The 15,617-nt window shown below is 35.4% G+C and overlaps 1 protein-coding gene across 2 annotated transcripts; it reads right to left on the bottom strand.

The window, feature by feature from the left end:
- Positions 1 to 12,498: 12,498 nt before the first annotated feature.
- On the bottom strand, positions 12,499 to 14,701 carry LOC107151905 (glycerol kinase-like). 2 transcript variants are annotated; one of them, XM_015497324.2, is made up of 2 exons: positions 13,036 to 14,689; positions 12,499 to 12,948 (listed from the first exon to the last, which is right to left on the bottom strand). In XM_015497324.2, the coding sequence occupies exons 1-2, from the start codon at positions 14,597 to 14,599 to the stop codon at positions 12,938 to 12,940; spliced, it is 1,575 nt and encodes a 524-aa protein (XP_015352810.1). In that variant the 5' UTR covers positions 14,600 to 14,689; the 3' UTR covers positions 12,499 to 12,937. The 2 variants fall into 2 exon arrangements, with proteins under 2 accessions (XP_015352810.1, XP_015352809.1); XM_015497323.2 differs by having other exon boundaries at positions 12,499 to 14,701.
- Between the last annotated feature and the right edge of the window lie 916 nt (positions 14,702 to 15,617).

Below are 15,617 nucleotides of genomic sequence, written 5' to 3'. Positions count from 1 at the left end.
TATAGACTCCATGTTCTCACTCACAGAATCTGATTCAGAACATCAGGGTGGGGCCCAAGAATCCACATTTTCATAATACTTTCAAAGACTGTGGATTTCATGTGGGATCAGGAAACCACACCGGAGAAAATGCTACTAAGGAAATCACCAAGAACTCTTCTCACACCAATTTTTTAGTTTCTGTGGTTTTCAGAACTACAGTTGTAATGATGTCAGCTTACAGTGTTTGTAACAGCTTATCATTTTGTGGAAAATTTGTTTACGGTAACAAATAAATATAAATCTTTGAGGATTTTTAGCAAAACCACTGACATGTTAGAGCAGACTGGGGCCATCTTTGTTCCCATTCATAGTCCTTCTTCACTAAGTAAAGGGACAGATGCATGGGAAGCACCTCCAGTGTCACTGAGAAAAGCACTCTCCTTATTGCAAGATATGAAGAAAATTAACGATTTTGATAAACATAGAATGTTTTGGAATTCAGAAAACGAATTAAATCTATATGTAGTAGATTTTAGCTTAAGAAAAATTCTCACATTCTCAATTATTAGGAACATGTGTTTTAATTTTAAAGTTTTATCACTCTTTTCTATTGTAAATTTCCATCTGATACTCAAGCTCGTATGCTTTTCTGTAGACTTTGCCAGATGTTTCACTTTGTCTGACTCTATACTTGTCTGAAATGCAAATGACTGCTACTTAGAAAGTTCAGCATCTTCTATACATACTAATTATTTGGATATAGATCCACAGGTCACTTGTGCGATAGAGAGAGAGAGAGAGAGAGAGAGAGAGAGAGATAATTTTTTCTAAAGCATCTTAAAAATTAGATCTCTCAAAATATTACATGTATATTAGGAGCAGTTTCTACTCTAGAGATAAATAAGTTTTTCATTATTTTCTAATTTAAAGGAATTGATTCCATTCACTCATGATATCTATGAGTCCTTCTCTGATATGAAGAATATCACGAAATTTCTCATAGTGTACATACTTTATGCAAAAGAACTAAAGGAACGAAAAAATATATATACATTTCTACCAGGATGCTTCTGTTGATACTAATCTAATCCAAACCTCTCCATAATCAATCATAGTCCAAAATGTTTTCACAAACTATTTTCTAAGAACATGTACCTTTAAGTGAGGTATGAAATATTTTAAATTCTATTAGAAAATATATTGATGTGATGTGATGTGATGTGTATGTGTGTGTGTGTGTATTTTTTAGTCAATCTCTACAGCTTAAACCTTTATGATATTTATTAAGAACTTTGGGAAAATATGATCTCTTTCATTTATATCCTCAAATTATTTACAGAGTGAAGGAAGGCTTCTTTTACAATATTAATCCCCCCAATGTATCAAAGGTAATTTTACATATGTAAATTAAGTACATTCTAGACACAAAATGTTGCCACACATGCGATTAGGAACACCTTGAGTCTTAAGTTGATTTCTGATCCCAAGAAGATTCATGCTATGCTTGTTTACATTTTAGTCTTTCAGATAAAATTATGTAAAGTCTTATTTTTCCAATTTATGAATTACAAATTTCAGATCCAATATAATAGCACCTACATGTTAAAGTTTGAGGCTTAGAAATGTATTGCATTTTAACATACGGTCTGGAAATTTTTCTTCCACACCTGGTGAATATATGGAGACAACATTGTGTTAAAAACAAACTATATACATTTTCAATGAACATTATCGCAGGCTTTATGATACTTATTTTAATTCCTCCTATTATGCAGCAAATGTAATGTTCCAGATGGTTTTCATAAAATTAGAGAAATCTTGTTTGAACAGTGAAGGAGAAAATGAAGCTGCTAAAGATTTTTAAAGAATAGAACCAAACTGATTGTTATTTTTCTTTAAAAATACATGTTAAATTACTTATTCTTAGATTCCCATATAGTCATTTTCTCATACCAGAAAGATATTTAATGTTATATTGTTATGGCATGACATGTTGAAGAGTGAAAATTGGTATAATTTAGTTCACGAAGAAAGCTATTAAGATTCTTTGAGTAAGAAACTTTTAAATGTGACAATCCTTTCTGGAGAATTAAAATGATCAATTGTTTTATAGTCTGGAAAATCAGAGTTAAATGATGGTTAATAACACGCTTTCGATAGAGAAAAGACACAAAGTACTGTACTATCTTTCTTATCTTTTAATGCTAGCAGGGGATAATTTTCCAGTTCCTTTCAGTCACCACCCACAAAACAAAAAGAAAAAAAAATAATAAAAGAAAGAAAGAATTCAAAATCAGTCCTAAAAATCAACAATATTTATTATACTACAATTGGATTACAGAGAATTTATTACAGAGACAGATTTTTATATGCTGATTATTTTTTCAAACATTAATGGTGAGTAACAGAGCTTTATTGGTATGTGTGAGTTATACTCCTATACAGCTAGCCTGTCTTCAGTTCCTTTTGATTAGATAGTTACTCTAAGAACAGGGAAAAATAAATTGTTGAAGATTGCTGTTCCAAAGAATAATGACTGGAGAGTACTCAGTTGGAAAGGAGGTCAAACTTAAAATAAGCAGAGGGTTAATTTCACTGTTTTTCTCTTATTCTCCAAATGTATCACAGCCCTTTCTTTCTGGGCATAAGGTCTTTGAAAATCCTTTTTCCTCTGCTGGGAAACTTCTTCTTGTCCCTCATTTGTCCTAAAGATAACTGATTTATAACTTTCCTCTCCAAGGGACCATTCCTAATCTCTCTGGCTGCTGAGTTCTCTGTGATGTGTATTTTATAGGGCCATATGCTTCTCCTGAGGAATATTTATCAAGGGTTTGGTTTTCTCTGTAATTGTATGATTATTTGTTTTGCTTGCATTTTCTCCAACAAGCATATGGCAATGTGAGCAGGTTGAGGTCTGGTTAGCCAAGATGTGCCCAGCATCCATTGCCATGCCTGGCAGACAGGAGTGAGCCCAAGGTGCTGCTGGATTTTTTCTTTCCTCATTGGGCCCCTAGCATTCCTATTCAGTTATTCATTTACCGCTGACTTATGTGCAATCATAAACTGTATTTGTACTAAACTTATGCTTCTAGCACCATTTTGATTATAAAAGATATTTGATTGTAAGGAACTAATATTGTGATTTGTTGTTTGTTTTAGAGAAAAAAAATCTTACCTTACAGTTTTCCTGGTATTTTTTATTAGTAAACTTGTTATTAAAAGTATAACTTGTAAAATAAATAATGAAAATAATAGAGTAAACTTAAAAAAACTCAAATCCTGCTTCAATAATAAAAAGTACAGCTTCAAAGCAGCTGACACTGTCTGTAAACTATCCATGATCATCATCCCCAACAGTCCTCAGAGTAACAACTAGCTTAATATTGTTGTTTATTATTCTGCATATTTTTATTTATTTATTTTTACATAAACATCTCCTTAACATATGGTCTGCCTTGAATCTCTTAAAATAAATATAAATGATTTAATTTCATATGAATCTTTAGTGCCTTGATTTTTCACTCAGTAATAAATCCAATCATGTTCTTACATAGTTATATTTCATGTTGTAACAAGATATTAAAAGTTATTTTCAAGGTTTAATATTTATTAAAAAGGTTTCTATAAATATTTTTATAATTGTTTTTTTGTATTTCTATGTGCGAGTTTCTCTAGATAATATAACTAGGTGTGGAATGACTGGATAACAAGATCGCACCACTAACCTCAAATTTTTCTCAAAGATGATTGTACTATTTTTTGTTCCCAACAGCAGTTAAGTACATTTATTACTTTTTATCTTGATTAACACTGGGTATTATTAGGTTTTAATTTTTTCTTTTTGATACCAGAGATTGAACCTAATGGTGCTTAACTACTTTTTAATTTTGAGCCAAGTTCTCACTAAGTTGCTTATCGCCTCATTAAGTTTCTGAAGCTGATTTTGAACCTGTGATCTTACTGCCTCAGCCTCCTGAGCCTCTGGAATTACAGGCCTGTGCCACAAATCCTAGCTTAAAAATATTTTTAGACTAGATACATGGACAACAACGTGTATAAATCTTACTAATAATTGAGTGATTAAAACAACTTTCAGAAGGCATCACACAGCATCATAGAAATTTGAGGTTCAGGAAAATGATTATTCTTGCAGGAGGCAGGATGTAAAAGGATAAGATGGGAAAGAAAAAAATAGGTAGCAGTAAGGTATGTGATATTTAATTAATTATTAAGTAAGTAAAATGTACAAATATTTAATTAAGGAATACATAAGTAAAATAAAAATAATAGTTCATAAAAATTAGTTCATTTTCTGTTGCCAACTGCACAATACCACACCCTAAGTTTCACCAAAAAGAGGCTTATTTTGTCTTATTGTCTGTGGTAACATCCTTTCTGGAAAAGCCTTGAGGCAGGGCAGAATATCACATATAGTAAGACACAAGGAGTGTGTGTGTCTGTTTGGATGCATCTTCTCTGGTTTCTTTATTTCTTCCTATAAAGTCACTAAGTATTCAATCATTGGAGTCTAACCCTGATGATCTAATAATGGGCATTTTTCCATATTCAGATTAACTTCCTACCCTATTAATACCTTACAATGGAGTTGGAATTTCAACATACAAACCATATCCAAGGCATAGGAACATATTTACATTAATGAGTTATATTAGTATGATATGAATCATGAAATTTAATCCAATCATATGCACACAGAGATTGAAAATAAATAAACAGACTAAGAGAAAATAAGTATAGAGATGGATGTAAATGACATGAAAACATGACACATTTTTATTTTAATTAACATGTGCTCATTTTCCAATAAAGTTGAGCATTTTTTTTACATGTACAAGTAATTTGTGATTTCTGACTTGAGAATAACCCATTTCTATCTCTTCCTCATTTTTCAATTGGATAAATTGTATTTTTTCCAATAATTTGTAAAAATGTTTATATACTTTGGCTATTAATCTCTTGTTGATTTTATGTGTGTCAATTTATCATATTATTTTACTCACTGTGAGCCAATTGTGACCTGGGTATATCAAATTTTTAGAAGTTCAAGATGCAATTGTCAATAAAGTAGACTGCTTTCTAAGTTTCATATAACATTTTTCAGAGAATGAAAAGAAAAGTCACAGGCTGGAAGAAAATATTTATAATGCACATATCTGACAAAAATTTGATATCTAAAATATTCAAAGAACTCTGAAAACTCAGTAAAAAGAAAACAAATAACCTAATTTGAAAGTGGGCATAATATATGAGCAATGAACTCCCTAAAAAAGATATACAAGTGACATATAAGCATATAATAAATGTTTCACCTCACATTGTTAGGGAATTACAAATTAAAACAACAGTGAAATACCACCATACACTTGTTATATTGGTTAAAATCCAAAACATTGACTACAATGGTGATTAGATGTCATTATACATTTGTAGAACTCAAAGAAAGTACACCATCAAATGCCAAACTTAATATAAACTATGGACTTTGGTTAACAACATATTAATATTAGCTTATCAGCTGTTATAGTGTATCAGAATGATATGTCAGTAAAAGGGAATCGATGAGGTAAACAGGTGTATGAAACTTTCTTTTCCACAAAATTCTCTCCTGAACTGAAAACTTCTCAAACATTAACATACATTTTTAAAATCTGACAAAAATATACTGATATGTCACATGGTAGTAGGTAATTAGAAAGAAAATGTAATAAGGTAAGAATATAAGAATTACTGGGAATTCTGGGTATAAGACAACAGCCATCCTGTAAAATAAGGAAATTCTAGCCCTAATATCTCTGGAAGCATCAATTTTGACATCTACAGCAAAGTAGCAGAGAATACATCACTGAAGATGGTAAGGAAAACAATGTCATTTTATCCACATTCCTCTTCCCCCAAAGCACCAAATCTCATTATCAAAAGAAATCTCCTTAGTCTTCAGTTTCTTCCATGAGGAGTATGAACACATTGAAGACCTGGCTTTTTTAGCTTTTTTGGACCTGGATCCAGAGGCCCACTTCTGGTTTTTTACAACCCACATCTCTAAGAGATTAATAGTTCCCAAGGGAAGCTAGGATTAAAGAAAAAGGGTTAGGAAATCTGAAAAACCAGACACAAATAAATTCTCCATTAAATTGGTAAACATTCTTATTGTTCAGCTTTACAAGCTGTTGCACAGGTTGCCATATTTCACCTTTTAAAAACACATTCCCAAGTACAGAAGCTGCTATTCTGCAATTTGTGTAGGCAATCTTGTGCTCTACGTCATTTCTCAGCAGGGTTTATTTTTGGATTTATGCTGATGTTTTTACTATTCCACTGGGAAATTCTACATGAAATGTGAGACTGGATTGGTTGGGGTTAGACCTGTCCTTGACCTCAACACCTGAATTTATTTTTCACTATCACATTTTATTGAGTCAGTCACTTCCTCCCAAGGGACACACAAGAACAATCCTGGGAGACATTTACCAAGTTTTCATGCCTGAGGAGAGCTTTATATTTGTGGATCTACTAGACATCTCTGCTGGTTTTGTTTATCTTAAAAATTTGGCATCAAATCAATCACAGACAATAAAAAGAGGGCACCCTGGGGGGAAAAGCAGAAAGAATTGTAATTTCTCCTTAAATCACACAACACACATTTTCAGCATGCTTCAAAGAAGGAAGATTATTGAGATCACTTAAATCATGATGACTTGTTTTATACTGATGCTAGAAAGAAATTTTCCTAAGTTTACTCAATCCTGTCACCAGCATGGGTTGAGTCATTTCTCTGATTGAAATTTTTCTGACTGATTGATGGCATAATGCTGGGTAAGTCTTTTTGAGCCCCGTCACTTCCTCATAGACAAGATACTGGCTGAAATGTTGCTTAGTACAAGGTACAATTGTTTGTGACATTTTACCAAGACTAGAACTATTTTCATTTCAGCATTTTGTAATTAATTTCTAAACTAATATAATAACTGTAATTCAGAGAGTTTTAGTAAGGTATTTTCTAAGAAAAGTGCACTTGAAGATCACTAGATCACTATCCACACACACACACACACACACACACACACACACAAACTAGCACATGCACACACATATTTATTTATTTGGAGGATAATTTTGTCAAAAAAAAAAACTAAGTTGAAATTGGAAAACTATTGTAGGTTTGCTATTAAGGTCGTTATTCCAATCTCTCTCTCTCTCTCTCTCTCTCTCTCTCTCTCTCTCTCTCTCTGTCTTTCAATTAAGAAGGTGCCATTTCTTGATATACATAAATGCTTATAGCTGGAGAATTTTCAGACTTGAAAAACAGCAAAGTGGAGTCCTTTTCATTATTGACTTTGTTCTCCATCCCTTCCTGCAAGTCAACTGTTCTCATGATGTCACTGTGTGCAAAGGGGACCTCTTTTGACTTTGATCTTAGGGCATTGACTGGTATCAGCTGGTGGACTGTGGGCTGGAGTAATAGTGTGCCAATTTCAGTGATCTAAAAGGGTGTTCTGTATTTCTGCTTGCTTTCTTGAGCATTTGCAATCATGATGAGAATCCACATCTTGGCCAGCCTGTTGAGACAAGAAGAATGAGAGAGGCAGAGCTTCTCACAGATGTGCACTGAGAAGTACAGCAGCCCCAGCCACTGCAGCAAGCCCAGACAAGAGTTGCCCAGGGAAGCTTACCTTAGATCAACTTAATTAAATTAATTTTAAAAAATAATGCTTATTTTTATATGTTACTGAGACAGTGTGGTTATATGTTTTGTAGCATTATAGTGGCAATAACTGACCAATTCAGGGAGACTTATATTTTTTGAAAATGGATAAATATATTATTATAGGTTGGATGTCTGTTCACCCTTTTGTTTCTCTATTCCTGATAGTCTGAAAAAAAAAGATGAAGATGACCAGAGTATGTCCTAATGATGTATCTTCAAGATGGCTACTCAATCCATAAACATGGGTTACCCAATCTTAAGCTACCTATCAACTTGTCTTTTATGCATGAAATGAGGGTATGTCATAAACTTCACCTTTCCCCCTCAGCTCCTGTTGGAGCAGAAATAATCACTGAAACTCTAGTGCAAAGATAATAGATATTTTCACTTCAGCTGCTGCCTTAGGCGTTCTGTTCCTTATTTCATCAATTTTAATCATTGGTCTGCATTTCACTTTTCATTACTGGAACAAAATACTGGAGGGAGGCTAACTTTATAAAGAAGAGAACTCTGTTTAGCTTGTAGTTTTGGAGGCTGTAAGTCCAGTCTAATGTCAGTTTTGGCAGAGGCCCCAAGATGGATGATGGAAACTTTTACTGGAGGATGAAATCATACTTCAAAACACAAAGCCAGCAAACAATTGAAGATTTGTGTTTGTTTTATAACAGCTTACCCTTATGACAGCTTTGGAGTCTCATGACAACTACATTATTCATTTCTGAGGGCAACTCACTCAATGACTTAAGGGCCTCCACTAGGTCCCCCCACCTTAGAAGTCCCACTACCTCCCACAATATCACACTGGAACCAAGCTACCAAAACATCAAAGTTTGGAGGACACCCTTAAACTGCCATATTCAAACCATGCTATTTAGGATTTAGGAAAATTTTCATTTGTGGTTTTCTTCTAATATGTATCAACACATAAGCCTCACACTAAAATAGATTGAGAGAAATTTTAATCGGAAAAGATGAATTCTGCTTTTCCAAGAAATACTTTAGATAGAACTCATTAATAATAAAATTGTGTTGATATGATTTTGCAATGATTTTGAATCATTTGATCTTATAAGATTTTCATTTATTATAACTACCCTTGTCATAAAGAGCAGGTTACTGAAAATGGTAGTCAAGCATAAATTGAAGCTCTTTGATAAGATGGTATATTTAGTTACATGGTTAAAAACTTATATGTGCTATATATTTAACCTGATTTTGGTACCATTGGAATGAATGCATTTATTCTTAGCCAACAGGAAGAGTCTCTGAAGTAAATGAACTTATGAAATTAGGGATATAAATGATCTTTAATAAAATGAAGTTGTGCCATTTAAATGTCATTTGTTTTGAAAACAAAGAATATAACATGGGATGCTTTAATTTAATAATAATTTAAAAATATGTTGCTTTCTGAGATTTAAGAAAACCAGTGATTACAATTGTAAGGAACAGGGTGTTTCTGTGATACTACTTGTTAGCTTCACAAAATTAAAGTGTCACTCTGATACTTGAGCATCCACCTGCTTATTGTGCCAAATGGCAGGCCTCAGAATGTTGCTTCTGCATTTCTGTGAAGCATTTTGAGCTTCCTCAGCTCAGGACAGAGGACATGTTATCAACCTTCTGTGAAAAATCAATGTTGTGGTAAAAGAATAGTCAGTGTTGGGTTAGTGCAGCAGTGATTCTTAAAATTTCTATTTTATTTAGTCTTTTACACTGGTGGAGCAGCATTAATTCATTAAATGAAGTATAAAGGCAATTGGTAAATTAGGGACCACCATTAAAAACCAGAGTAGTAGTTGCTGTCAAAGCTACGTCTTCATATCATCTTGATTGATTCAGGTTGCCCACAAGTCAGCTTCTGCTCTGCTTATTCCTTTTGACTCAGAAGAGCTGCTATGTTCAGACACCAAGCTCTGCAGGCGACTAAGAGTGTCATCCCAGGGTGGTCCATAGCCAGTGACAGCCCGGCCTGTGCAGAAGTATAAGAACACAGCTCACTTGGCCTAGTTCATGCTCCAGAGCTTGCAGGAAGGGTAGCAGAAAGTCATCAAGGCTTTGCTGGTAATGCTTCTGATGTGGCTTCTGTCCTTCCTGCTTCCTCTATTGGTATCCTCTGGGGACACTTAACACACCAACCATATTCTAGGATCCTCTTATGAGAATTACAACTTAAGAAGAGCAAGATTTGAACACAGATTTTTTTAATCCAAAATCCAGTTTCCTAATTACTCTAAAATATTGCTTTTATATCCAGACTCCCATATTTTCTCTGTTTCATCATATAATTTTCTCTCTTAAATTTTTTAAACTCCCATTTATCTTTATGTACGAGAGTTTCCTTAAGTGACATCTGCAGAGTATATCATATGAGATGGAACCCCTGTCCATGAAAATAAACATTTACAAATTTGATTCATTTATAAATTTTAAAAGCCTCAGTAGAAATACTTAAGCATTTTTGCGGAGTGTTTGTTGTTTCAATCTTTCTAGTCAGAGGCTTCATTCTTCTAAATTAGCTCTAATCTTTTCCTCAAACTGTGGAAAAAATGTAGAAAGTAAGAATATAAATACATAAGGGAGACTCATTTATTAATCTAGAAGGCTTAAATGTGATTCTTTCATGTATTGATTATTTTAACAAATGTTTATGAAGAAATTACCATTTTATAGGCACTATTCTATGTGCTGAAGACACAGGAAAGTTGAATAAACGTGCTACTTATTTGGGGTAGTGATGGTGGGGTGAGACAGATAACAACCAAATAATGATAAAAACTGAAGTAATGAAAAGCGCTCTAGAGGAAATAAAACACAAGAAGTATAGACAAGTGGCAGTAACTACTATTTTATGAATGTGCCTGACATTGGAGCAGAGCCCTGAATGACAGTAAGACAGCAAGAGAAGACACCACAGGAATGCTTTTGGAGGGATGGTCCAGGCAGAGAGAAGGCCAGGAGGAAGAGGAGAGCCTGGGGTGTGTTTGTAGGAAGAGCACTTAGGCCAGGGTGGCTGAAGTTCAGGGAGAGAGTGTGGTCAGAGGCAGTAACCAGGGGTCAGATCATATGTGGGGCATAGTAAAGAGCTGGCCTGTTCTTTCAAGTGTTAAGGAAGGAGGTCTTTAACAGGCTTCTCAGGGCTTCCTCTGGTCATGTTCTGCACATGGACTGCAGGGGTGCTGATGCAGACAGGACTGTCCCTAATGGCCCTACTGTGCTCTTGGAGCACAGAACTCTTCCAAAAATGGAGACTCTCCATGAATCTTAGGCCTCTTGATGTTTTTTTATCCTCCACTCTGATCCTCTTCTAGACAAGAAAAGACAACACATTTTCCCCGCACTTTATTCATAGATGAGCCTCTTTTTTGGTACCCGAAAAAGAGAGACAAGCAGGTTTGGAAATATTTCTTTTGATTAATTTAGAGTGGGGTTTCTTGATCTCAGTTGTGTTGACATTGGGAGCCAGTCAAATCCTGATGTTGGGGGGAAGGACTGAATTTTAGGACACTTTTCAGCATCCAGAACCTATACATACTAGATACCAGTAGCACCACTACAACGGACACATTTGTGACAAACAGGTTATCTCAGGTGTTGTAAATGTCTCCTTGGGAGGCAAAATCCCTCCAGTTTAGAGTTTTGCAAAGAAAACCAACTTTATTCCAAATACATTAGCCAAATTGTTGGTTAATATTTGACATTAATGATTTTAAATGGAAAATAAAATCTTTTTTCTAGGGTCATGATGAGTTTTTTTAATATTTATTTTTTAGTTTTAGGTGGATACAATATCTTTATTTTGTTTTTATGTGGTGCTGAGAATCAAACCCAGTGCCTCATGCATGCTAGGCAAGGGCGCTACCACTTGAGCCACATCCCCAGCCCTCATGATGAGTTTTGAAGTGCCATATTACTTCCACCTATGCCTTTACCCTACCTATTATCAAATCTCCCCAATCTGTGATTATTCAACTAATACTGCTAATTTTGCATATTGGGATGGAGAAAAATATAAACTGACTCCTATGTAAATGACACATTAGTAAAAGTTCCCATTTAGGTCATGCATGTAACTGTATTGATGAGATGGTTGTTTCTAAAGGAAGTTTTGTAAAATCGATTTTTTTAAAAAGAGGTTTGATGTTTGTTTGTTTTATGTATGATTTTTTTTTCTGTGAAGCACATGAGAAAATCATGAACTAACTTTCTATAGTATTTAATGTGTTCTCATTAAACTTTTTGAACTTAAAATATTCACATTTCTTTTTTTTTTAAAGTACATTTTCTTTTATTGACATAGGAGATATACTTAAATTTTAAATATTGGCTCTTTAAGAAAAATTTCTCTTGGTTAAATAATATGCATAACCGTTGCCCAAACATGTATACAGCTGTTTCCCCCAAACTATTTATATACATAGTAGTCCACTTAAAACCAGCCATGTTAACCTACTAAATACAATGTGCTCCTAAGTTTATAAATGGGCTACCAGTAGTATATAAAATATATAGGCATGTATGTTATACATATAAAGTAAAAAAATATAAAAAGGAGAGATGGAAGAAATAAGAAAAAGAAAACATCCTTTCCTATAAGATCCAGACAAAAAGTCACTCTAATTAGTCAGACAATGTAAAATACTGAAGCATTTCAGTTTTGGCAAATACTTTTCAGAAAAATATCCAAACTATGAGATACTAAATTGTTGTCTTAATAATTTTAGTAGAATTTTACATTTAAACATTCAATGAAGATGTGGTTTTCTAATATATAGAAAAGAAAACTTTGGGCAAACCAAAAAAATCACTCTTTTTAACAGGTTAGTATTAACCCCTTAATCAGGCATGTAAGGTGCAGATAATCAAAATCCTGGTCCGTTAGAATCTGAATATGTTTGATGAAAGACTCCAATGGATAGGATCTGAATTCTTCCTAAATCTTAGAGGGAAAGGGGCAGGATGTTATGACAATGGAGGGGGTCAGCCCCAAATGTAGCTGGCCCAACCTTAACTGTCAGTGTTAAAAAACACACCAAATATTTCTGTAGCATTCTTTCTGCGGCATTTTCTTTATCTCAAGCCACAGGTCTACTTGGAGGATCATGCAGCAAGTGGCTTATAAATAAAATCAGAGTCTATGAATAGTGTCATCACATTAAGAGACAGAATTGCTGGATTCTCTCATTACATAAAAAGCTTGCATCTTGGGAATCCATGAGTTGGTATTATTTATGGGATACCTGAGATGTACCTTGCTCCGATTAACATTACCATGCTACTCACTATAAAAATGCCCAAGGGCAGACTACGGAAGATACTAGGGTCACCACTTTCCGGAGACTGAGTTGTAACCCAACCCATTGACTTCATCACAGCTTTCTTCCACGTAGAATAACGAATTTCACTTTCCTCAGCATTGATCTGAGGTTCAAACCACTCCATCGTGACAGCTGACAAATCCTCAGGTTCAAGACTCCAAACGCCAACTCCTTCTGCAGCCCCTGCTGCCACTGCAGCACCGAGTGCAGTTGTTTCAGGCATGGAGGGCTTCACTACTGGAATATACAGGATGTCCGCTTGCAGCTGCATAAGAATTTTGTTGCTGGTCATTCCTCCATCTACCTGCAAATGGCTGAGTGGAATTCCACAGTCGCGATTCATGGCATCCAAAATCTCTCGGGTTTGAAAACAAACAGCTTCTAGTGCAGCAAAAGCGATATGGCATTTATTGGTGAATTGAGTAAGTCCACAGATTATCCCTCTTGCACTAGGTTCCCAATAAGGTGCATATAACCCTGAAAATGCCGGAACAAAGTAGCAGCCATAAGAAGTACCTACTTCTTTAGCGAGTTTTTCAATTTCCTCTGAGGACTTGATAATACCAAGATTGTCTCGTAGCCAGCGAATAACAGCTCCAGCTATAGCTACAGAACCTTCCAATGCATAATATACTGGTTTGTCTCTGCCAAGTTTGTAAGCCACTGTGGTCAGAAGGCCATGTTCAGAAAATACACACTTATGGCCTGTATTACATAGTAAGAAACATCCTGTACCATACGTGTTTTTGGCTTGTCCATCCTGGAAACACATTTGTCCCACCAAAGCAGCAGACTGGTCCCCCAGACACCCAGATATTGGCATACCTTCCAAGGCCCCAGCTTTCATTAGGCCATAGATCTCAGAAGAACTCCGAACATTGGGAAGAATTTCCATTGGAATTCCAAAAAAATCGCAGAGCTCTTTATCCCATTCCAAAGAATGAATGTTGAAAAGCATTGTCCTACTTGCATTCGTTACATCAGTACAGTGGACGCCTCCATTGACTCCTCCTGTCAAACTCCAAATAAGCCATGAATCAATGGTCCCAAAAAGAGCTCTATTTTCTTCAACAGCCTTTTGAACTTTTCTCACATTGTCAAGGAGCCAACGAAGTTTCACTGCACTGAAGTAAGTGCTAAGTGGAAGGCCTGTCTTGGACTTGACAAAGTTATTATTTCCTGGAATTCTTTTATAAAGATTTTCAACGGTAGACTGGGTTCTTAGATCAAGCCACACCACAGCATTGTAGAGAGGCTCTCCTGTTAACTTGTCCCAGACTACAGTGGTTTCCCTCTGGTTGCTGACGCCAATAGCTTTTATGTTGGAAATATCAATATTGAGCTGTCCAAGTTTCTCACATGTTTTCTCTATGCATTCATAGACAGACTGCAGAATTTCCTTAGGATCTTGTTCCACCCATCCTTCTCTTGGGAACTCCTGTTTTATTTCTACTTGATGATGACTAAGTAGTTCAGCTGTTTTTGAATTGAAAACCAAAAAGCGTGTCGAGCTGGTACCCTGGTCCACTGCCCCCACCAACGGTCCCAAAACTGCTTTCTTTGCCGCTGCCATGAAACCAGCTTCAAGTCGGCCGGCTATCGCGGCCGGTTTCCCGGGTGACCGCGGTGGGCGGGGGAGGGGCGGGCGGAGAGACTGGAGACTAAGACCACGAGCGTCTGCTGAACAAAATATTCACATTTCTGTTATTTGATTTCCATGAATTTTAAAGAAGAATATAATTTAATCCAAAATTAATTGGTGCACATTTATTGAACAGACAGATACAAAACCAGGTATCACAATAGAAATGCAAAGTTGTTCATTCTACATTGTAGAAGTCACATTCAAAGGTGAATTCAATAGAATGGTGTCCTTTGGAGGTATACAAAACTGATATATGACAGAAATGATACAGTGTAAATACTTCCTTCTAGAAGCTTGTACTGAAATTTAAAGAATTATATTAAAACATAAAACAAAATTCAATAACCTGCATCCTATAGTTATAACTGAGAGATAATACAAAGAAGGAGCAAAACATTTCCTAATAGGATATAGGAAAAACCCAAAACACATTTTTCCACTCTTCTGTCTTACATACTAAATCAACACTTTTGATCCCAAATGTATGTAAGTTTTCCCTACATATCTACCAAGCAATGCTCCATCAGAAAGCAGCTGGGTGTCCTCCAACTTAATTCAATTCTGCCACCATCAACCCCACAGGTTGAGGGCTCAGGCCCAGAATCCACCTTAACTTCAGAACACCGATCACCTGGGACCTGTGTTTCCAACATACCTGAAATAAATTGAGGGTTTCCTCATCCCTCCTTGAGTTTGATTAACTTGCTAGATTGGTTCACAGAACTTGGAAATATTTTACTTACATTTTCCAGTTTGATATAAAGGACATTACAAAGGATACAGCTGAACAGCCAGGTGGAAGGCACACATAGGGCAAGGTACAAGAGAAGGGCAAGGTACAAGAGAAGGGCACAGAGCTTTCACGACTGCTCCAGATGTGCCACCCTCTGAGAACTTCCACATGCTCACCTATCTCAAAGCTACCTGAACTTAGTTCTTCTGTTTT

The sequence above is a fragment of the Marmota marmota genome, unplaced genomic scaffold, assembly GCF_001458135.2.
Source record: "Marmota marmota marmota unplaced genomic scaffold, marMar, whole genome shotgun sequence".
Taxonomy (NCBI): domain Eukaryota; kingdom Metazoa; phylum Chordata; class Mammalia; order Rodentia; family Sciuridae; genus Marmota; species Marmota marmota.
Note: the sequence above shows the minus strand (reverse complement) of the source record. Positions and strands in the feature narration are given on the sequence as shown.

Coding starts and splice junctions, on each gene's coding strand:
- LOC107151905 (XM_015497323.2), bottom strand. CDS start 14,599: ATGGCAGCGGCAAAGAAAGCAGTTTTGGGACCGTTGGTGGGGGCAGTG.